At 36.9% G+C, this 24,678-nt stretch overlaps 1 protein-coding gene across 3 annotated transcripts in view; it reads left to right on the top strand.

Annotated features, from left to right (window-relative positions):
* SOAT1 (sterol O-acyltransferase 1) overlaps positions 1-24,678 on the top strand; it is a 75,802-nt gene that overhangs the window by 34,137 nt on the left and 16,987 nt on the right. Inside the window, exons 1-9 of one of the 3 annotated variants that reach the window (XM_064276578.1) lie at positions 6,559-6,619; positions 10,381-12,265; positions 14,449-14,600; positions 15,841-15,900; positions 17,835-17,942; positions 18,798-19,080; positions 19,955-20,033; positions 20,529-20,610; positions 24,598-24,643. In XM_064276578.1, the coding sequence (XP_064132648.1) occupies positions 14,467-14,600; positions 15,841-15,900; positions 17,835-17,942; positions 18,798-19,080; positions 19,955-20,033; positions 20,529-20,610; positions 24,598-24,643 (792 nt within the window). In that variant the 5' untranslated portion in view covers positions 6,559-6,619; positions 10,381-12,265; positions 14,449-14,466. Of the gene's footprint in view, positions 1-6,558; positions 6,620-10,380; positions 12,266-14,448; positions 14,601-15,840; positions 15,901-17,834; positions 17,943-18,797; positions 19,081-19,954; positions 20,034-20,528; positions 20,611-24,597; positions 24,644-24,678 lie in introns of those variants that run through there. The other 2 variants (XM_064276576.1, XM_064276577.1) reach the window with 2 other exon arrangements.

Genomic DNA, 24,678 nt, shown 5'->3' with positions numbered 1-24,678 from the left:
TCCACCCATTCCTACCCTACTTTGTGCCTCAAAAGGCTGACTCTATGGACATTAGCACACTCCTATGCCTTCTGGTTTCTGGTAGGGTTTGCCAATGGGGAGGCACTGGCAGGAGATACAGGGGTAAAGAGTGAGGTGGGTGTGTCTGTAAGTTAGGCTCCCTCTCTACCGGGTGGCATCACTCCTGTCTAATAGTTCTCTCTGAGGAGCTCTCTTTGGGTTCTATAACCATTTTCCTCCTTTGTCCATTCAGGCCTAAGGGCTATAATAGTTTTCCTGATATTCGTTACTAGCCCTGGAATTCCACACTATCCTTTGTTGCTTTTCTTAAACTGTGCCCACACATTTATAAATAGACTCTTTTAAAACTCTTCTCAGTAGACCAGCTTGAGTGGGCCATCTTTAGGTTACTCATACTGATACTTATGCCCATTCTTAAATCAGTTACAGGCAAGGGGAATGAAGCATACGCCCTTGCTGGGGAAGCAAGCTCCAGCCTATGGAACAACCTTCAATTGTTGAATTTTGGTGTCAACTCCCTAAATGTCTTCTCTCTTTCTTAATTTTCACTTTCTTTAATCCTCTCCTCTATTTTTTCTGTATCAGAGGAAGGAGTGGTACATCTTTTTTTTTTTTAAGGCTAACCTTTCATAGCAGTGTTCACCAAAGCTATGTTAGTTAGATTATAAAAAATAATATGTACATACATGTTGATTTTATTTGCCAAACACACTTATGGTAAACTCAGCCACCTAGAAATGGGTTAGCAAACTCTACAGCTCAAAAGCCAAATCTGGCCTGCCATTGGTCTACAAGCCAAGAATGATTTTATATTTTTATATATCGAAAAACTGTAAACAATAATAATATTTTGTGACATGTGAAAACTATAGAAAGTCAGATTTCACCATCCATAAATGAAGTTTTTTTGGGAACACAGCAATGGACATTGGTTTATGTTTGCTGATCTTGCACTACAACAGCAGAGTCAAGGCAGAACTGAGTCTGTGTGACATAGTTGCTGACCACATGATCCACAAAGCCCAGTTTAACAATCTGGTCCTTTACAGAACTGGCTACCCTGACCCCTGGTCTAGAACTACACTGGTTGATATGGTAGCCACTATAACATGTGGTAGTCTGAACTGAGGTGTGCTGTAAGTGTAAAATATATACCAGATTTCAGAGACTCACTTTCACCTGTTTCTTTTTAGTTTTTAATGTGACTCCTAGCAAATTTAAAATTATGCATGTGGTTTGTATTATATTTCTGTTGGACAGCACTGGTGGAGAATGTATGAGTTGATTCCAACTTATAGTGATCCCATGTGACAGAGTAAAACTACCCCATAGGGTCTTCTTGGCTGTAATCTTTATACTTAGATCGCCACTTCTTCTGGAGAGCCACTACTTGGGTTTGAACAGCCAATTTTTTGGCTAGCGCTAACCAAGGCTCCTAGAATGCAACCCGTAACCTGAAAAGTAAGTAGGTAAATACAGCCCTTAGGCAAAAAGCCTGTTGATTATGTAAATATAGTATTGTAAAGCAAAGAGTATTGGTATTTGGAGGCATTTGACTCAGATTCAAGGCCCAGAAAATCCAAGTCTTTTCAAATCTATATTATTTCCTCTGCTTGAAATAATCCTTCCAATAGCTCTTTACCGTGATTTCTCTTTGTCATTTGTGGCTCAGCTCAGATATTGACTTCCTTGCTAAAAACTCTCCACGCCCATGTTCCCACAGCTGTTCTGTGTATTGTGATGATCAGTGTTTGTGTATTTTTCTTCAGAGAGCCTCAAGGAAGGGTTGGAATCCATTCCCTGAACATATTGTGTCCTTAGCGGGCATTTATTTAATAAATGAACATATAAAGTGAATGAATAAAGGAGTTACCAATTTAACGAACTTGTTCCTCTTTTTCTTCTGGGTCACACTGGCAGTAGATATGGTGTGGTAGAAGCGTGGATTGTTACAGGAAGCTGACTGGTAAAAAGAAATGAAGAAGTAGCCCAGCAAGAATGTCAGCACTCCCTGGGACCTGACTGTTTTCTGCATATCAGTTTGTATTAAAGGCATCACTATAAGAGTGCAGTACAATAAATGGTCACTCTTAGTTGTATTAAAGTTATGTAGGGTAAAGTCTCTGTTTTTTAGGGCACAATGGTTAACACTCGACTCCTAACTGAAGGCTTGGTGGTTTGATCCTACTGGCTGCTCCACAGGAGAAAGATATAGCAGTCTGCTCCCTTAAAGATTATAGCTTTGGAAACCCTGTGGCACAGTTCTACTCTGTCCTGTAGGGTTCCTGTAAGTCTAACTTGACTTAACGGTAATGGGTTTGGTTTTTGTGGTTTAAATCATGTAATAATTTTATGAAGATCTTTATCAAAACTAGTTAAAATATTTTTGACAGTTCTAGGAATAAGGAGTAAAATTTAAATATTCCAGTTAACTGAGATGTTACTGTAGTAGACTTTACAAGTGTTAGGTAGCTTTTATTCATGGAGACAAATGTTAGAAGCCTGATTTCTTGGACACCAGAGTTAGGGGGAAAAAAATTTTGAGTAGCTTTCCTTTAGGACTTAGTGTTGGGTTCTTTAATAGTTAGAATCAAGATGTGCTATATAACTTAATGTAAACTTAATATTTCAGTTAAAAAAAATTGTCTCCTATTTTTAACAGCCAGTGATAGTAGTAGACCTAGGCAAATATTTCAGAAATGGCATGACCTTCAGTTCTGGTTTATCATTGTTTCAGGGTCAGTGTTTTAGAAATTTAGAAGCCTTGAGTTGACTTGTGCGGTTGTTTGTACATAGTTTTTTTAATCATTGGATGTTAACTTTTAGGGCAGTATTTTTTTAGCTTTTGTGCTAATTAAAAAAAAATTTAGGTAGCAAGAATGTAAATACTTTCTTTTGAATATTGTATGAAGAATTATTTTTAAGGTGAAAAATGAATTTTCATATATATATGTGTATATATAAAAATATATATATATATATATTTCATTTATGTAACTTTAATGTCATTTTCAAGAGATGTTCATAGGTTCTAGTCTGAGTGTGAGCAAAAACTCTCTCCTTATTCCCCAACCCTGCCTCTCATCTAAGCTAGTTTGCAGTGATGGTTGTCATGTTGTTTATGTAATGAAAGATTCCCTTTGGAAGTGGTATAAAAATAGTGAGACTTAATCTTTTAAAATGTCTGCCTCCCCATCCACTTCCCCACCACTGTGGTAACTGAATCAGTTGAAAGGAAGAAGATTTTATATTCATTTATTTATGAAATAAATGGCTTATTTAGGAAACTCTGGTCATAGACCATAGAGAACTAAGATAAAAAGTATATTCTTACAATTCATAGAAAAACCAAGTGAATATTTGTCTTATCGTCATATGTCTTACCTATTCGGTTACCAAATTGTGGTTATCTTCAAAATTGATTCTCTCTTATCCATTCTCACTGCCATTAGCTTGGTTTTGTTGTTAGTTGATTCCAACTCATGGCAACCCCATGTGTACAGAAAGTATTAGTTTCCCCAAAGCTCTTGTTATGGTACACAAGGCTTTTCATGGTAGGGACCTCTAGGCTCCTTCCCACTCAAACTCTGCCACTATCCCTATCAACACTTACAGATACTATTTTACTATCTTCTGGCTTTGTCGGTAAGTCAGGCATTCATGGTAATTGCAGTTCTTTCTTAGGTGGTATTTTCTTTCTGGTGCTTAAGAGATTTTTTTTTTTTAAAACCTCTGTGTTACATAGTTTCACTATGATATAGCTAAGTGCAGATTTTTGTTTCTCCTGTTTGGGATTCTTTGGCCTTTAAGTGAGGGTTGGTGTCTTTCAACAATTCTGGAAAATTCTCAGCCGTTATTCAAATAGTATCCCTTCTTATAGGACTCTGATCAGATGCATTTTGGACCTTTTCCACTCTCCATTCTCCATGCCTTTTTTTTTTTTTAAACCCTCTCAAGTGAAGCGTGTGAAAAGATGTAGTCTAAATAAATGTACAATAGAGGATTGATCTGTAGTTAGAGCATAAAAACAATATAATCCAATAAAAATGAAGTAGAAAAAGATGTAATGACACAGAAAGATGCTCATAAGAGATAAAGTAAAAAAAAAAAAGTTACAAAACAGTATGTATAAGCAAACCCATTTTTATTAAAACATGTTTGTTTACCAAAATAAAGGAACAAATGATACTACCGAAAATATTATCATTAGTTGTTAACATCATAGGATGATGGGGGATTTTGTGTGACTTTTTGGGGGGGGGTGGGGATGAATTTTCCATAGTGAAGATTACTTTTAAAATAAGGGAGTGTTATTAACCTTAAACTAACCCAGCTATCTCCCTAAAGGTTCATTCTGGCAAAGTGAATAGTCTCCTATTTCTGGGAAATCACTTTTTCCTTAGAAATTTCAATGTCCTTATAAAGATGAGGTTTGTTCATACCCTCGTTAGGCAAAATATACAATAGCGATTGTTGATACTGAAATAAAAATACACAATTTCACCAAGTAGAAGAGATGAGAAAATAAAAGTTCTCATTTTAAAAAGGAACCCTGATTTTAAAAAATATACTACCAAAATCATATAGTTACTTTATCACAGGTTATTGATTGCGGAGACAATGACAGCAAACTAGAAGTTGTGATCTTATATTTTATACACTTCGTTACTTTTTCAGCTCTCCATTTCATTCTGTGCAAAACATACGTACACACTGTGATTGTTAACTGACATTTATTGGGATTGCCTTAACATAAATTCACCTCTGGAGGTTTTTTTTTTTTTTTTTAATTGTGCTTTAAGTGAAAATTTACAAATCAAGTCAGTCTCTCATATAAAAATTTATATACACTTTGCTATATACTCCTAATTGCTCTCCCCCTAATGAGACAGCCTACTCCCTCTTTTCGTGTCCATGCCGCCAGCTTCTGACCCTCTCTGCACTCTCGTTTCCCCTTCAGATAGAAGATACCAACATAGTCTCAAGTATCTATGTGATCCAAGAAGCTAATTCTTTACCAGCGTCTTTTTCTATCCCATAGTCCAGTCCAATCCCTGTCTGAAGAGTTGGCTCTGGGAATGGTTCCTGTCTTCCTAACAGAGGGTCTGGGGGCCATGACCACCAGAGTCCTTCTAGTCTCAGTCAGACCATTATGAGAATTTGGGGTCTGTATCCCACTGCTCTCCTGCTCCCTCAGGGGTTCTCTGTTGTGTTCTCTGTCAGGGCAGCCATTGGTTGTAGTTGGTCACCATGTAGTTCTGCTGGTCTCAGGCTGATGTAGTCTCTGGTTTATGTGGCCCTTTCTGTCTCTTGGGTTCATAATTACTTGTGTCCTTGGTGTTCTGCATTATCCTTTGCTCCAGGTGGGTTGAGACCAATTGATGCATCTTAGATGTCTGCTTGCTAGCATTTAAGACCCCAGACGCCACTCTCCAAAGTGGGATGCAGAATGTTTTCTTAGTAGATTTTATTAAGCCAATTGACTGAGATATCCCCTGAAACCATGGTCCCCAAACCCCTGCCCCTGGTACGCTGGCCTTCAAAACATTCAGTTTATTCAGAAAACTTCTTTGCTTTTGGTTTAGTCACCTCTTGAGGTTTTTCACACTATACAAATAGTGTTAATTTAGATTGCAGACTTTAGTGAGGGTTGATTTTGAGTAATGAGCTCTCAGTGAAATTTTTTTCTTTGTCTACACAACATCACAGTAGAGACAGACATGTTTCCTTGCTACTCCTTTCTGTTGTGGGTTTCTGTCTTGTACGGTGAGGATGTAGACGCTGGGTTCTCAGCTTTATGCACAGTTGTCCTGTTAGACTTCCCATCTTGGGCAGGCCATCTTGTTCTCTCTACCCTGTGTTGCTGTCAGTGTAGAAGCTTAAAGTTTCTAGAGTTGGGCAGAAATCCTTAAATTTCTTGGAGATCCCTGAGGGTTCCTGTTTCATTTTATTTTTTGCCTATGCTGAATTATACTAGCTTAGTAATAAGTTTTTTTATTTTTTTTAATTAGTATTTGATATTTTACCTAGCATTTTAGTAGTCTCAGGTGGAGGGTCCGTTCAGGACATCTGATTTTCTATACTGTCAGAATTGGAAGGATCTGGACCATCATATCAGTGTTTGTAATTAACGTATGAACTTACAGTATCTGTTATTTTCTATTAAAATTTTCATGTACAAATTTCCTTCTGTTTATGTTGCTCATGCATCATTTTAATAGGTGCATCATGCTTTTGGTTGCACCATAGGTTATATAAAACCAAAAACCAAACCTGTTGTCATTGAGTCAATTCTGACTCATAGCGACCCTATAGGACAGAGCAGAACTGCCCCATAGGATCCAAGCAGTGGCTAGTGGATTGAAACTGTTGACCTTTGGGTTAGCAGCTGAGCTCTTAACCACTGTGCCACCAGGGCTCCATGGTTTATGCAGTCAACTCTATATTTGCTTGTTTGATTTTCAACTTTCAGATTTAGATATAGTTACTAGCAATACTGTTTATTAATTTAAAAGTCATATTTCTTTTTCTTCCCTTAGGTCAGCTTGATATAAACCAGTTAATATCAAAGAAGATACAATTGACAGTAGAGGCAGAGGTAAGTGACTCTTTTAGGAACAAAAAAGTAGCTTTAGGATAAATAGTTGTGTTCAGTAACATTCTTGATGCAATTTAGCTGAAAGAATTACTAAAATTCTTATCAGTTGACATTATCTTGCTGTAGAATAGGGAAAACAAGGTCTGCCACGGTGGCATCTATCCTACATGAGAATTTTCTTTTATCCCTTCTCCCCCTCCTCCTCCCATCGCTGTCCTCTTCTGGCTATTACAAGGAACCATGTTAAAAGCTGGTACAGTTGAATGTCTGCATGAGTGCTTTATGAAAGCAGTTATCCTGGGTCATAGTAAATAGTGACCTCCAATAAATGTTGAATCTGAACCTAGCAGATTGATTCCCTGACAGGAAAGTAGAAGAAATACCAACTCAGACAATAAAACAGCATAGAGTAATTTCAAGTGAGGCAAACAGTTCTACAAGCTAGAATTCAGCAGTGCCCTCAGGAAATTCTGAAGGACAAAGAACACTTTGTTTTGTTTTTTTAAATTATGATCTGATACTGTGTGTGCCTGAATATAAACTGACCTCAGATCCAAGAGAATCTCCTGTTTTCCCAGTGAGAAAATCACTTTTAAAATTTACTGGCGAACTTAATTATATAAACTCGCAGTGATATAGATGAAATAGCCCTTAAAAAAATTATTTACTATGTATATGTGTATATATGCATTTATATAGAATAATTTTAATTGAGAAATATTTTTCTAATCACATTTCATAAAAAAATGCATGCTGGATTATTTACGTGCACTTTGGTGTCATTGTCTTTGTTACTATCACAGCTGGCTTTTCAGTTGCCTTCCAAGGCCTGGGGCATATCATTTTCACTTCCATCTCTTTTATCAGAGGTACATATAGCACTTTTGAGTCCAGGAATGGTGCTGTCACTAGTAATTTCATTACCCATTTGCTTAACGCTGTCAGTTGCAACTCATAGCAGCCCTGTGTGGCAGAGTAGAACTGCACCTTCAACAAGGGTTTTCTAGGCTGTAGTCTTTCCAGGAACAGATCAGCAGGTCTTTATCCTGTGGAACCATGGGGTGGGTTCGAACTGCCAACCTTTCGCTTAGTAGCTGAGCACTTAACCGTTACCCCACGAGGGCTCCTTTGCTTAATGTTAGCACATTTTTCCACCTTCCATCCTGTAGGTATATTTGTGATTTCTATAATATAATCACTTACTGTATTGCCTTTTAAAAGTCGTATCAAAAGGTATATTTGTTATACTTGGAACCGTCCAGACTGTTAGTTAAACATGTGTTAAATCTTGTTATTTATTTATTTTTCACTGATTCCACTAGGTTGCCCATGTGATCTCTAAAGCTGCAATGATTGAGGTCATTTCCGTGAATGCCTTTTCCAGTGAATATTTTGTTTCTCTATTATTAGAGACTGTTTAAAGACTTGATCAAGCAACTTCCAGTTATCTTAGGCATAGTTTATAATTTTGGCTGAGAAAAGAAAAATCTGTTTAAAATATAGGCACATGTATTGATTGTTTTAAGGGCACAGCCTTGCTAACTTACTGATTAAAATGAAAGATTTTTGTTTTGTATTTACAACAACAACAAAGAGCAGCTGCTTAGGCTGCTTACATACAATCAAATGCCTCATGGGATCTGGTTTCTTGGTTTGGAGATTTAGGGTCATGGTTTCATGGGACATCCCAGTTAATTGACCTAGTATCGTGTTTAGTGCTTCTGTTTTGCCTGCTAGTTTGTTGCGTAGTGTCTGGGATCTTAAAAGCTTATAAGCAGCCATCCAGGGTACAACAATTGGTTTCTGTTTGCATGGAGCAACAGAGAGCAACAGAGGAAGAAGTTAGGAATAGGAGGAGGAAATGGAATGTGTGACTAATTGCCTCCATGAACAACTAACTTCTTTTCCATGAGACTAGAGAATTCCATGGTGCCCGGCTACCATTACTGAATGTTTTGATAGGAGATTATGTAAATAGAAGAATCCTGATCAAAAGGGGGAAAATACAGAACAAATTCTCATGGTTTCCAGACTTTCTGGAGTCATGGAGGCTGGATGAGCCCCTGAAATAATCTTTAAACCTTAAACCAAAAATACCCCCTGAAGTCTTCTTCAAATCAAACAAAAGGTTTAGCTTAATTAGTATAGAATGTCTGCCTTGAGTGCTCATTATGCTCTTTTAAGAACTAAGTATGTGAGAACAGATTGACAAGAGTTACTGAAAGATTAGATGGGAAACTTAGGGGGCAGTGAGTTTATGTTAATGGGCGAGGAACAACTCAGAAAAGTAGGGTGAGAACGGTTGGGTAGTTTGAATGTAATCAATGTCAATGAATTGTACACGTAGAAATTGTTGAATTGGTGTGTATGCAGCTATCTACATTCTCAACAACAACAAGTAAAATAAATTTTTTAAAAATCTGTGCTTTTATGGCTTACTGGAGTGTTTTTGACCTTTCTTATTCCTCTAGACCTAGGTATTATTTGTGAATGAAGAGTTTCAAATAGGTGAAGGGGCAATCTCTCCATGCAATCATTGCTGTGTATTTAAAAAATCTAAAGTGGGAGGGGAACGTTTATATATGCAGAATTAAAAATCCAAAGAGGGGAAAGGGAGTGTAGGAAGAAGAAGAGTAGGAATGGAGGAAGTGTTTCAGGGATATAAATTTAGAAGGTTTTTTTTTTTTTTTTTGAGAGAACGTTCTTACCTGCTTTATATATTCATCAGTTAGCTATAGGTAGGTAGATTCAATTCTTTAGGAGGATTAAAAGGAGAGAAGAAAGAAATTAAGAGAATTAAGGGAAAAGAAACTGAGGAAAAGGCAGACATTTGTTTAACTAGTATTATTTATTAAATTGTATTGTACAAATGATAGAAGGGCTGCAGAGTTGTACAAGAGTTGTTCCCTGATGTTAAGGAAGAGAATGGTTTGACAAAGGTATGGAGGTAGAAAACTTAGACACTATATCTTGGAAATGGCACTTAGTCGAGTTTAGTGTTCCCGTTGGGGCATATTGAAAAGAAAGATAAGGTTGGACAGTTGGGGCTAGATTATAAAGCATTTTTTCCTACCTTCATTCCTTTGTTCAAGCAGCTCTCTCTACCTGAAATTTCTTTTCACTTCCTACTTAACCAGTGAAAATATTATATATACTCATCTAGCTCAAATGCTGCTTGTACAATTTTGTAAACACTCCAGCTTGAAATGATGTCCTCCCTATTCTGTATCCCTGAGTGTATACCCTGTATTTATCAGACAGTGCTTTGTTCTGAATGATCACCAAATTTTATTTGGTGAACTTATAGGTGATTTGACTTAAAAGTCAAAATGTTTTAATTGGCAATCATTTGATCTTTACTGAGCTTGAACATTTTGCCATTGTTTTTGAGCAAGGTATATTAGGAATGCTATTTGGATGTCAAAGTTCAGGATAACTTACAGTCTGGAGACAATGAGAGCAGATAGGAAGCGATTAGAATGTTTTAGTTCTAGACTGAGAAAATGGGCAGAGAAGGGAATTACATTTAGACTTGTACTAGGTGCTTTATATACGTAATTGTACATAATTTCCTTGGATTATCCCATTTACAAGAGAAGTCTCTGGTTACATTTTATTGTTGTGTTTTGCTTGATAGGTTGACACTTACTATCATAAATTGATTGCATTAACAGGTTTATGAACATATTCAGAGTCATGCAGTTTTCTTGGTCTTCCACAAACAAATCTCTTTTCTTTTGTGTGTTATGTCTTTCAAACAGGTGAAGATCTCGAGCCTCTCTAGCAATTTGTAACTTGGTATCATGCTCACCCCAGACATTACTCATCTTCATTGGGCAGTCTTCCCTTGACCTTGAAAGTGAGAACATTGGACTAGCTATTTCCAAGGTCCCCTTCTTCTGTACAGTTTTTATCACAATTGTGTTGCCAACTTAAATATTTACTTCTAGTTCACTATTTTCTATTGTAAAAGGAACGAGTAGTCTATAGATGCTATTGGGTAGCTGGTTGTATTCCACAGAGCTAGAGTTATCAGATGAAAAACAGCATTCCAGGTTAAATTTGAAGTTCAGATAAACAACAAATAGTTCTTTAGTCTTCATGTAATATTTAAGAGATGCTTAGACTGAAAACATTCATTGTTTATCTGAAGTTCAAATTTTACTGGGTGTCCTGTATTTTTATTTGCTAAATCTGGTAAAGAACTGTCCATAAAATTTTAGATTTGTAGATAGGGGAGCTCGTATTAAAGAGAGATGTGAAGAAGGTTGTCAAGTATTGAATCTGCCCTAAATATGAAGGTCAGCAAGACTGAAGTAAGTAGTGACATTAGTGGGTGGAACTGAGTGAATCTCTTAAGGTCACTTCCAGGTCTAAAGTGCTGTCATAAAAAAGTTTTAAGTACTTACTTCTGATTTGGTGCTAGCAGGGCCTTACAAAATTGCGTAATTCTGAGTCATGAGCTTTTGAAATCCTTAGAATTGTGTTGTAACAAGACATCAGAAGATCTTGGCATAGTTCAAGGGAGATTCGAATGATTAAGTCCCAGCTAACTAAATTAGCTTTGTTTTAACTTTGTGTAGGTTAAATGGACTCTTTTGGTTGTCAGTAACGAAATCCTACTTTGGATACTTAAGCATAAAGGGAGTGTATTTGATAATAGTTTATCTCATAGAACCCTGGGAGAAATTGAGCACTTTGACTTTGGGAACGATAAAGACAGGGGATTTTAGTAGCAAGAGTTCAGAAACTATCTTGCTGGGTATTTCTTTTCAGACACTCTGTTTCAAAGCTCAGAATTTCAGATTAATGGAGAGAGAATCAGAGTCACTTCTTTTGGTCAGAAGGGCAGGGTGATATAGTACAGCCTTTGCCTGGCCTCTGGGTGCCTGTCCTCAACTTTGAGGACAATTTCCAGAGAAAAGTGAAAATGTGGGGAAACTTCCAAGAATAGGGAGAGTATCTTAACTATCAAGATTTGTAGAACTTCTTTCCACTAATGTACATGATTTTGTAGAGGGAATGTTATAGCCAATGTAAAAATTGAAGATAAGAAAAAAATTATTTCCTGTACTTCTTGAATACTTATTTATTGCAACATACTCTGTTTGCTGCTTTATAGCATTTCAAGTACTGCTTTTCACATCTATATCATATGTTATTTATTGCCCAACCAGTAGGTGAGCAGACTGCACTGAGTAAGAATCAGATGACATGGCTGCAAGTTAGGGCGTCTTTCCATGGTTTGTCGCTTGTTCAAATAACCCCTTCTAGAAAAGTTTTTCGATAGTGCTGATCTATCTGATTTATTGTCAGACTGCTGGAGAGACAACTCTAAGGATTTTCTGCCTAGAAATTCTTTGATTATTATTAAGATTAGGTTTTGCTGTAATGGTAAATACAAAAATAATAGTGGTTTGAACGAGATAGAAGTATATTTCCCTTTCATGTAAAAGCTCCAGAGATAGGAAGTCCAGAGCTGTCATGGCCTTCAGACACCCAGGTCTCTTCCAGCTCTGCCTCACCATTCCTAGGCAGTGATTCTCTTTCTCATCATGGCCCAAATAGGCTTCTAGAGATCCAGCTGTTTCATCTGAGTTCCGAGCAGCAGAATCGAGGTAGGGAAAGAAGAAGGGTGAAGAACAGGTACCAGTTTATTTATTTATTTATTCTGGGTGGTTATGTGCCTGGGCAAAAATCTAGGGTTCTAGTATTAAAGAAAGGGGTGGGGGATGATAAAGCTGACAGCTAACAGCCTCTACTACAGCTGTCCTTCTTAGTATCTTCTCCCTGACCCTGGTCACATCTTATCTTCTTCTTTTGGCTAATATGACTACATTCTCTTGATTTTTTTTCACTGTCTTACTGCCTTATCTCACTTAACAAACTATGAGGTCTCTAGCCTGCTTTGAATTTGATATAAGACCTGTTAAAATAAAAATCATATTAAGCCAATAATAGAAATTGAAGTTTATTTAATATGCAGTTTGCAATTGGGCAACACTTCTGACTAGAGAATCAAAGTGTTCCAAAGATGAGAGAACTTCCAAAGACTCTTATACCCCATTCTGTTGACATTACCGTGGAAACCCATGTTAAATTGTGCACTACAGATTAGCAAGTAAACACAGTTAACCCCATGCATACCTTGCCTTCTAGTTAATCCACCCCAGTCCAACCTCGTTGTGTGTGGAGTCACCATGAGTTGGGGGCCAACTCAGTGGCAGCTAACAACAACATAACCTTAATATGAAAATAGAATTTTATTAAAAACCTTTTTTCTTCCAGGGAACATAAGCCCTCTATATTTTGTCCCTAAAACCTACATCTTCTGTTTTGGCTAAAATTCATTGTACCATTCTATCTCCCTGATTTTTATCACATTATCTCTCATTTCTTCTTGTCACTTTTCACGGGATCTAAGTTCTGCTGATCCTTTGAGGTTTCAGCCCAACTCCCAGCTCAAAAAATCCAGTTCCAGTCAACTCACTCTTGCTTTCTTTGTTTGCTAAACTCTTAATGTGTTCTTGGAATCTTTATTGGTAGTTATACAGCTCATGTGGTGCTTAGGTAGTCTGCTATGTATTATTTATATGTGTATGTCTTTTATTTTCCAACTTCATCAGCTTTCCTGTGAGAGCTGGGACCGTAGCATATTCTCACTGCCCAGGACCCAGTAGGCATTCAGGAACAGAGCAAAGTTTGAAAAGCCTTCATATAGTTACATTGGTTATGTTGGTATCTTTAGACTTTGTACTTTTAAAGGACTTTTCCAACTCTTTTGGTGTAACAGAACCTAGAAGAATGCTATTTCAGATCTTTTAAGTTCAACTTAAAAAAAAAAATTTAGAGAAAAAGAGCACTTATTTTCTTGAAGAGTTAGCAATTAACACTTTGTTTTCCTTTATGTTGGTAAGTCCTACCAATTTTAAAGTACTCAAATTTACAATTTGGGCATCTGCAGTAGGTGGCTTATTGTAATCCGAAGAAATGTTTTTCTGTTTCATACTTTTCAAATACTGTGGGTGTATAAGTTTTAAGATTTTAAGAATGGTCTTAGGCCTAAATGTATTAACAATTTTGTCTTATGAAAAAATGTATCTTTATTTAAGATTAGATAAAATACAGCTATGGAGGTAGGAGTAAATTTTACTGTATAAATGTAGGTATGCTATAGAAATGACTTGCTGTAAAATGTAAACAGTGATACGTGGGGTAGAGGGATTGTTTAAGAAAGAGGACTTAAAGTTATGTCTATATGTAATTATACAATGAGATCATTATATAGCTATATAATGCTGACTTTTGGTTTATTTTCTTTCAAATAGAAATTTGAAGAAAAAAGAATAGTCTGCCATTTTTATCACGTCTGTTGCTACCTTGGTGGCATAGTGGTTAAGTGCTACGGCTGCTAACCAAAGGGTTGGCAGTTGGAATCCGCCAGGTGCTCCTTGGAAACTCTTTGGGGCAGTTCTACTCTGTCCTGTAGGGTCGCTATGAGTCGGAATCGACTTGACGGCACTGGGTTTGGTTTGCTTTGGCTTCTGTTGCTTTGTGGGTGATCACTTTGGTGTCTTGATTCATACTTAAAAGGCTATGCATTTTTAAAAGGGTATAAATCTACTGTGTTGCTTTTTCAGTAGCCGTTTCTGAAACCTCAGATCCCCTATAGAAACCAGTTTTCTGCTTTAACTCTTGTGAGCTCACTCACTTAGCACGACTTTCTTTTGATCAGCTCTGTTTAAGAGAGCTCTTTCGAAAATTTTAAAGACTTACAAGCATGGTTTAGTCTCTTAAACGTTTTCTTTATTTGTTTTGAAATTTGGTAGCAATTGAAGCCATTTTTTATGAAGGAAGTTGGGAGTCACTTCGATGATTTTGTGACCAATCTCATTGAAAAATCAACGTCATTAGACAATGGTGGGTGTGCTCTCACATCTTTTTCTGTTCTTGAAGGAGAGAAAAACAACTACAGAGCTAAGTAAGTATGCATATTATTTCTTTTAATGTAATCGTCTAGTATAGTCCAGTGGTATGATGGTAGGCTCTTAAGTAAGAATGCCTGAGCTTAACACCCCGGCACCACTTTTTATTGGCTGTGTTTTGCACTGGGCAAGTTATTTAACCACTTGAAGTGTCAGTTTCCTCATTTCAAAATGTGGATTATAACAAACGTGCATACCTCACTTAAGACGGTGTTGATTCATAATAATATTTGAGCCAATGTTTTTTGAGTGCTGCCTATGAAAATTCTTAAGTGCTTTTTATGGGTTAACTCATTTAAACCAAAAGGTGACCCTGTGAGATAGGTACTGTAACTATTTGAATATTGGAAATTAGGAAACCGAAGCACAGAACCATTTAATGTTGTCCGGAGTCACAAACACCAGTCTGGTAAGGAGTCCATGCTTTTAACCATGTCATTATGCTGCCATTTTATTGTACTTCCTACATACTTGAAATAAAGTACAGTGTGCTTGTTACATATTTTTCCATCGGTCAGTCATCCAGAGCAGTATAAGGAAGGCTATTAAAGGCTAATGTGTGCCACTTTGCCATTCTCTGCTTCCCTCAGTTTTATACCTCTTGGTCTCTGCCAGTCTCTTCTGTTCGGGAGAACAGTTTTGACCAGTAATAACTGACAGAAGTGTGCAAGTGAGAGTGCCAGCAGTACTGCAGAAAGCCCCCAAAGAAGACAATCATACTAGATGTTAAAATGCAAGTTTTCAGTAACTGGAGGCAACCTAGTGGTTAAGATCAGGAGGCAGTTGGAGATTTTAGAAGTCCTTTGATATTATGAAGGGTATCATTAACATCAGTGAAGTTTTAGGAGACAGACTGCTAATAATATATGAACTGGGATAAAGTATGGCTGGAGGCACATCATGGCCTCAGGGGATGGTTAGGAGAAGGAAGAGTGGTTGTCAGTGTGTGAAGTGAGGAACGCTGAGCTCGGGGGACCCTTTAAGTGCCTCTTCCACTAGGTGTTCCTCATACCTCTTCTCTACTTAACAGGTATGCATGTACCTACCTGTTAGCATTGTTCAGAGGGAGGAAAAGAGGTAACACACATAAAACCCTTAACACAGAGTACCTGGTTCATAGAGAGAAGACAGTGTTAGCTGCTGAAGTTGGTAATACTCTTTCTCTTATAAATAGGTTTAAACTTTTTTATAATACTTGAAGTACTTACATTCTGTTTTAATTTTTGCTCTTCCCAGAGATGTGAGGGCACCTCCAGAAAAAGGAAAGCTTTTTGTTGTAAGGCGGTCTCTCTTAGAGTGAGTAATTTTAGTTGCTTTTGTTCATTTTTTTTTTAATTAAAAAAACAAAAAACCAGTACTCTGATGTAGAATCATTGCTGAATCTTTGAATGTTTAGTGAGTTTGTTCTGTTTTAACATGAAGTTATGATAAATCTTGTTCATGTGCTGTCCCCTGTTCATTCTTTCTGATCATCTGGTTCTGTATCTAGTTTCAAAGGAGGGGTTAATAGTAAGATTATCCCTTAAATTCAAGTTGTGCCACAGAGATCTGGTTACCCAAAGCACTAGAACAAAAGTTTTCTAATTGGATAAACACTGCAGAGAGTTTTGGAGTTGCCATCTTCTTGATATGTAGTTTTTTTTTCCTTCTCATCTCTTCTTTGGCTGGCCAGTGTAGAGCTTTGATAGTTTTCCAAGACACTTAATTAAGAACCCTGATTGTGTGGATTTTGTGAAAGTGATATTAGGAAATATAAATTATTTGTGAGCCTCTCATGTGTGAGCTTAAAATTAAAAGTGCACTTTTAGTAGGTGATGAATAATTCTTCTTTATGTTCTCTGAGTAGATTATTTATTTACTTATTCACTTGGATACTGCTGAAATTTAAACCTTCATTAGAATAGGCTATTTGGAATAGTTGGATTGGTGAAAAGTTTTCTTAAGTGTCTCAATGTCCTTTTCTTTCAAAGCGTATCTTATGCTTACCAAAATTTACTTTCTATGAATAAAATTGATATGTACTACTTAAACTTTGTGAGAAGGCCAGAGTTTTCTAAACATGTAATGTAAAATTCCATTTCAGTGTTTTGCCACACTGTTGTTTGAAGAGATTTAAAATTTACATCTGGGGGAGAAAATCAGTAAGGCTTTTTCACATAAAAGGGAAAATAAAACAATTTTGAGTATTGTAACTAAGAGTTTAATGATAGAATTGTACAGAAAACAAATTGTACCAAGAAAAATTAAAATCATACTTTAGTTTAAAAAAAGTTAACCAAGGAAATAGGACACATTTTCGGTACCTCAGATGGGTTATTAGAATTTTAAGATTTCTAATGCAGAGATTTAATAGTATTTTAGATTCCCTAAAAAGTCACTTAGAAAGTTGGCATACATCTTTGTGAAAAACAGGGTTAAGAACTTGTTTTAGTTAGATTCAAAAGACATTTAGGGAAAGCCATTGCTGTACTCTGAAAGAAAAGTAACTCAGTTTTAATAAAAAAAAAAAAAAAGGATAGAGTAAAAAATAATTGGTAAATAGTTAACCTTTATAGATGATTATCATCATTATAGAAACTCATATCAATCTTGACATCTTGGAAATAGATGGTACCTAATTATGAGCCCCAGTGGCGCAGTGGTTAAGAACTCAGCTGCTAACCAAAAGCTTGGCAGTTTGAATCCACCAACTGTTCCTTGGAAACCCTATGGGACAGTTCTGCTCTGTCCTGTGGGTTGCTATGAGTTGGAATCGGCTCAACAGCAATGGGTTTTAATATATATTGGTTGAATTAAGTGTAAGAGATAGAATGTAAGCATTGTACTTTTTTTTAGGTCTTTTTAGCATTTGCAGTATTTTCTGTGTTTCCTGCTTTCAGTGGCCTTTTTGCTTACCTAGAAAACAATCCTTCCTGGTAGGTCCTCAAGAATGCAGATAGATCATCAGTTTATAAGAGCTTTGTATCCATGTTTTATTCTAAGAGACAGTATCGTTTTCTTGGAAAGAGCCTTGTCTTGAGCTCTTCTATTCATTTTTTTATCTTGGCCATGTCATTTAATGTCTGGTGTACTAAAGGTTTAGTGTATAAGGTGTGATTACTGTTTGTTTTTGACATATTTATGGAGGGGGGGAGTAAGCATCTTCTGAACTGCTTTAGAGAAAAGTCTTTTAACATATTTTTAAGTTAAATATAGATTATTAATTTTATTCTTTTGAACCACCTTTACAGTGAGCTGTTTGAGGTGGACCACATCAGAACGATTTACCACATGTTTATTGCCCTCCTTATTATCTTTATCCTCAGCACACTGGTAGTAGATTACATTGATGAAGGGAGGTAAGACAACAAAAAGGGTATCTTGGTTAGTTGATGTGAGAGATATTGAGAGTTTTTACTGTCTTTAAATTTTATTAAAGGGTAATTTGGTTAAATTTGCTCTAGGAAATCCCTGAGCAGCTGATTGAGGGTGATATTCCTTTTCTGAAAAGTATAACCAAAATGAAAATTAAGAGTTTCATTACTTTTTATTTTTAAAATGGTCTATTTCAGTAGTAGTTCTAGATAATTTTTCCAAATGGGAGAATGTTGTATATATGATATATTACTTTTTCTACTATGGGATGCATTAAGATTAAGTTACTAAAAATAAATAAAAATAGCTTACTGGAATTTAAGGTTTGAAAAACATGACGTTTAATTCTTTTAATGTAAAAATCAGACTATTATTTTTAAAAAGACAGTCTATGGTAATCATAAATTAAGTGCTTTGTTAGAAAAGTAAATTTTGAGATAATGGTATAATTGTATATTAATAGATTTTTGACTCTTACACCTATTTCCTTCTTTAAAAAAATCACCTTTCGTACATAAAAGTGATTGCTATTTAAATACTTTCAGTGTTAATTTTATTATAGATTATTTTATAGAAATTTATTATAGATTATTATAGAGTTTAAAGAATTTAATTAATGTAAGCATCAAATCTTTGAGAAGTTAAAAGTCTTAGGGCTTTTAGGAAAATTTGTTGTTGAGATGTATTGTGAAGCAGAAGGCTAGACCTTATGAGTTAAGCACTGTAACAGCTATGACTTAATGTTGTAATGTTTCCTAAGGTTAAAAGTTTTAGGTCTATGAACTCAGTTGTATCAAAAATTCACTTCTGTGTTCTTTCTCTCTGCTTTTCCTCTCCAGGCTGGTGCTTGAGTTCAGTCTCCTGTCCTATGCTTTTGGCAAATTTCCTATTGTTGTTTGGACCTGGTGGACCATGTTCCTGTCTACACTTTCAATTCCCTATTTCCTCTTTCAACATTGGGCCAATGGATACAGGAAGAGTTCCCACCCAGTGCTCCGTTCTCTCGTCCATGGCTCTCTTTTCATGTTCTTCCAGATTGGAGGTTTAGGTTTTGGACCCACATATGTTGTACTGGCATATACACTGCCACCAGCTTCCCGGTTCATTGTTATACTTGAACAGGTGAGGTTTTGAGTGTTGTCCGAAGCAGTGCTATGCTTAGTTAAGGTAACAACAACAATAATAGAAATACTCTGTTATTTTTACCTGTATTAACTTGGATAAATTGTCTTATCTGGTTTGTTGTTCCATTATTGGTAAAACTAAAATGTTAAATTAGATTATCTCACCTCTTAAGTTATACTTAACTGTTCGGATAAATTAAAATTTTATCTTGAACACTTTTTATTAAAATCATTTAAATTATAAAAATGTTTATATAATTAAAAACTACTTTTGATGTGTCAAATCATTATTTTATCATAAAATGATTTCCATCTAAACAAAGGATTTATTTTAATTTGTTCTACGCTCTTCAGAATTTTCTGACTTACTGGCTTTTTATAATGCTAGTCACAGTTTTAAAAATTTAAAATTGCTTTTTTTTTTTAAATGAAATTAACATTTCGAGTGTTTACATAAGATCACCTAAACTAGTAAAATAGAAGAAAAGTGAAGAGCAGTATTTTAAACACTAATTTCAGTGAATAAAAGCTCAACTGTGAGCACGTATGATGTCAAAATACCGTATAGAGAAGGATTCAATCTTTCTTTGTCTAAGGGAAAGGACCATTTTAGCAAACTTTATTTAAACTGATTTTTAATTTAATTTGTAACATAGTGTAACACATATACTGTTAGATGGAAAATAATTTAGAGTAACAACTTGTCCTTAAAGTTTTTTGATTTGCCTTATTCGTAAGAGTGAACTTGGGTTACTGTGTGCAAAATTAAAAAGTTCTTTTGAATGAGTATGATCTAATTCTGTTCTAAGTTGCTTATAGGAGACAAGACAATGATAAAAAAAAAAGTCATTATTATTTACCTCCTTTTGTAGATTCGTTTTGTTATGAAGGCTCATTCATTTATCAGGGAGAATGTGCCTCGGGTACTGGATTCAGCTAAGGAGAAATCAAGTATGTAATTTTATTCAGTCAAAGGATTCTTGATAGGGTATTTCATCCTTTGGAGTTTACTGGTATGGCACATTACTACATTCTGTAGAGATTAATGTTTGATTTTAAATAGGATCCATATTTATTTGAAAGACTGTCTCATTGTTTCCTAATTATTCCTGTTTTGCCTTTGTAATACTTTTGAAAATTGATCATTTGACTCTTATGACTTAGCATTATTTTTAGGAAATGTTAATAGCTTCTTTACACCCAGGAGTGCTAACTGTGTGTTTTTGAAGTGCTGCTTCACCATTTAGTTATCAAAGTCATAGAAATGACTTTGTTTAGAGAGGTTGGTGTAGTCAGTTGATAAAAGAATAATAGAAGTCATTTTAGGATGTCAGGAGTAAAGGGAAGGAGTCTTACTCTTGGCTGTTGTACACTTCCTTATTTTCCCTTTTAGCTTTCCTGGGAGATATCAAAAAGCCTCTATCTAAGCATAATTTCTTTTTCCAGGCACTGTACCAATACCCACAGTCAGCCAGTACTTGTACTTCTTGTTTGCACCTACCCTCATCTACCGTGACAGCTATCCCAGGTAATGGCACTATGGAGTAGAAATGTTATAAGCACCATAAGTGTGGCATGAGTGAAGTTGACAGGGCTCTACATAGAATATAGAATGAGAATTTTCTCTCTGGATGGGAAGCCCTAGATGGTGATTCCAGAAGTCTGATTTGATACAATAATTCTTTTTTTGAACACTTTATTGTGTTTTAGGTGGAAGTTTACATAGCATATTAGTTTCCCTTTCAACAATTTATACAGAAATTGTTCCATGACATTGGTTGCTATCCCTGCAGTGTGTCAGCACTCTCCCCATTTCTACCCTGCCTTCTCTGTTTCCATCTCTCCAGTTTCCTTGCCCCTCCTTGCCTTCTTATCTTTACTTTTGGACAAATATTGCCTGTTTGGTCTCATATAGTTGATTGTTCTAAAAAGCACATTGCTCGTGGGTGTTATTATTTAATTTATAGGCCAATTTATTATTTGGCCGAAAGGTGGCCTCTGGGAGTAACTTTAGTTCCAGATTAAAAGGGTATCTTAGGACATAGTCTCGGGGGTTCCTCCAGTTTCTATCAGTCCAGTAAGTCTGGTCTTTTTTATGAATTTGAGGTTTTTTTTTCACATTTTTCTCCTATTCTGACTGGGACCTTCTATTGTGTCCCTGGTCAGAGCTGTGCGTAGTGGTAGCCGGGCACCATTTAGTTCTTCTGATCTCAGGCTAGAGGAGCCTGTGGTTTGTGTGGGCCATTAGCCCCATGGACTAATCGTTTCTTTGAGTCTTTGGTTTCCTTCACCCTCCTTTACTTCAGAGCGCAGGAGACCAATAGCTGCAACTTAGATGGCTGCTAGAAAGCTTTTAAGACCCCAGATGATACTCGCCACACTAGGATGTAGAACATTATCTTTATGAACTATATTATGCCAGTTGACCTGGATGTCCCCCAAGACTATGGTCCTTAGCCTTCAAACCCAGTAACTCTGTCCCACAAGGTATTTGGATGTATCTGTAGGAGGTTTCCATAACTGTGCCCCCTATGTGCTCTATTATATATATGAATATATATACAGCATGTAGAAATACACATACAAATGCCCACAACTATACCTATATATGCATATGTGTGTACTCCCATACTCCCTCTCACACCTATAGAGCATACATGCCTACCTATGTAACCACTCACAAAGTTTGATTGTTATTACTGTTGCAGAGCTATATATGTCACAGCGTTTACTGTAGTTGTCCTTTATTCTTATGTACCTCTCAGTGTCTTCAGTTACCTTGGGCATGTTGTGCTGGCTTCCCCCATATTGTGTATTGCCTTATCCTTCACCAGAATTGACACGTGTCTATAGTGGGTTTACAGTGTAGTGAGTGATTCTTCTTCCTTTCCCCTCCCATCCCTGGTAACCATCAAAGAACGTTGCTTCCTGAGTATCAACCTATTCTTGACTTTGTATAAAAGTGGTATCATACAATATTTGTCCTTTTGTGATTGACTTACTTCACTCAGCATAATGTCCTCCAGATTGAGCCATGTCATAAGATGTTTGGTGGACACATCATTATTCTTTATCATTGTCTGGTATTCCATTGTATGTATGTACCACATTTTGTTTATCCATTCATCCGTTGATAGACACGTAGGTTGTTTTCCATCTTTTTGCTATTGCGAGTAATGCTGCAGTGAACATGGGTGTGCGTATGTCAATGTGTTGTTGCTGTTATTTCTCTAGGATATACACTTATGAGTGGAATTGCTGGATCATATGGTATTTCTATTTGTAGCTTTTTGTGGAAGGGCCATGCCATTTTCCATAGCGGTTATACCATTTTACAATCCCACCAGCAGTGTATAAGAGTTCCAGTCTCCCCACAACCTCTCCAGCATTTGTGGTTTTTGTTTTTTTTCAATCATTGCCATTTTTGCAGGGTTGAGATGGTATCTTGTAGTTTTGATTTGCATCTCTCTAATGGCCCTGGTGGCGCTGTGGTTAAAAAGCTCAACTGCTAACCCAAGGGTCGGCAGTTCCAGTCCACCGGCTGCTCCTTGGAAATGCTGTGGGGCAGTTCTACTCTGTCCTGTAGGGTCACTGAGTCAGAATTGACTCGACAGCAGTGGGTTTGGTTTGGTTGGTTAATGGCTAATGGTCGCGAGCATCTCTTCATGTGTTTATTAGTTGCATGAATGTCTTCTTTGGTGAGGTGTCTGTTCATGTCCTTTGCCCATATTTGATTGGATTGTTTTCCTTGTTGAGGTGTGGACATTTTCTATATATTTTAGCTATTAGACACTGGTTAGATATGTTGGTGCCCAGTCTGTAGGTTCTTTTTACTCTTTCAATAAAATTTTTTTTTTTAATTTTAATTGTGCTTTAAGTGAAAGTTTACAAATGAAGTCAGTCTCTCACATATAAACTTATATACACCTTACTACGTACTCCCATTTACGCTCCCCCTAATGAGTCAGCCCGTTCCCTCCTTCCAGTCTCTCCTTTCGTGACCATTTTTCTAACCCCCTTGCCCTCCCATTTCCCCTCCAGATAGGAGATGCCAACACAGTCTCAAGTATCCACCTGATACAAGTAGCTCACTCCTCATCAGAATCTCTCTCCAACCCATTGTCCAGTCCCATCCATTTCTGATGAGTTGGCTTTGGGAATGGTTCCTGTCCTGGGCCAACAGAAGGTTTGGGGACCATGAGCGCCGGGGTCCTTCTAGTCTCAGTCAGACCATTAAGTCTGGTCTTTTTATGAGAATTTGGGGTCTGCATCCCGCTGTTTTTCTGCTCCCTCAGGGGCTCTCTGTTGTGTTCCCTGTCAGGGCAGTCATCGGTTGTGGCTGGCACCATCTAGTTCTTCTGGTCTCAGGATGATGTAGTCTCTAGTTCATGTAGCCCTTTCTGTCTCTTGGGCTCATAATTACCTCATGAGCTTTGTGTTCTTCATTCTCCTTTGATCCAGGTGGGTTGAGACTCATTGAAGCATCTTAGATGGCCGCTTGCTAGTGTTTAAGACCCCAGGCGCCACACTTCAAAGTGGGATGCAAAATATTTTCTTAATAGAATTTATTTTGCCAGTTGATTTAGATGTCCCCTGAAGCCATAGTCCCCAAACCCCTGCCCCTGCTTTGCTGACCTTTGAAGCATTCACTTTATTCAGGGAACTTCTTTGCTTTTGGTTTAGTCCAGTTGTGCTGACCTCCGCTGTATTGAGTGTTGCCCTTCCCCTTACCTAAAGTAGTTCTTATCTACTTTGATAAAGTCTTTTAATGAGCATAAGTATTTAATTTTTAGGAGGTGATACAATAATTCTTTTTTTTTAAATTATACCTTGGATGAAGGTTCATAGAGCAAACTAGTTTCTCATTAAACAGTTAATTAACAACCCCACGACATGTCAACCCTCTCCCTTCCTGGCCTTGGGTTCCCTATTACCAGCTTTCCTGTCCCCTCCTGCCTTCTAGCCCTTGCCCCTGGGCTGGTATGCTCCTTTAGTCTTGTTTCATGGGCCTGTCTAATCTTTGGCTGACGGGTAAACCTTGGGAGTTACTTCATTACTGAGCTAAAAGGGTGTCCGGGGGCCATACTTTCGGGGTTTCTTCAGTCTGTGTCAGGCCAGTAAGTCTAGTTTTTTTTGTGAGTTAGAATTTTGTTCTACATTTTTCTCCAGCTCTGTCTGGGACCCGCTATTGTGATCCCTGTCAGAGCAGTCAGTGGTGGTAGTCGGGCACCATCTAGTTGTACTCAACTCAGACTGGTGGAAGCTGTGGTAGATGTGGTTGGTCCATTAGTCCTTTGGACTAATCTCTCCCTTGTGTCTTTAGTTTTCTTCATTCTCCTTTGCTCCTGAAGGGGTTGAGACCAGTGGAGTGATACAGTAATTCTTGACAGAATTATTCAGGTACTTCATATCATCATAAACAATGTTCTATATAGAAAAAAGAGTATTAATTGTGAAGGTATTTATTAAAGTTCAGTATTTATTTAGAAAACCGGTTTTGTTTCTTCCTTTTTAGGACTCCTACTATAAGATGGGGTTATGTTGCTACACAGTTTGCACAGGTACATTTTTTTTTTAACTGACTAATGCTTAATGT

This window comes from Loxodonta africana, chromosome 25 (assembly GCF_030014295.1).
Source record: "Loxodonta africana isolate mLoxAfr1 chromosome 25, mLoxAfr1.hap2, whole genome shotgun sequence".
NCBI classification, from domain to species: domain Eukaryota; kingdom Metazoa; phylum Chordata; class Mammalia; order Proboscidea; family Elephantidae; genus Loxodonta; species Loxodonta africana.
Note: the sequence above shows the minus strand (reverse complement) of the source record. Positions and strands in the feature narration are given on the sequence as shown.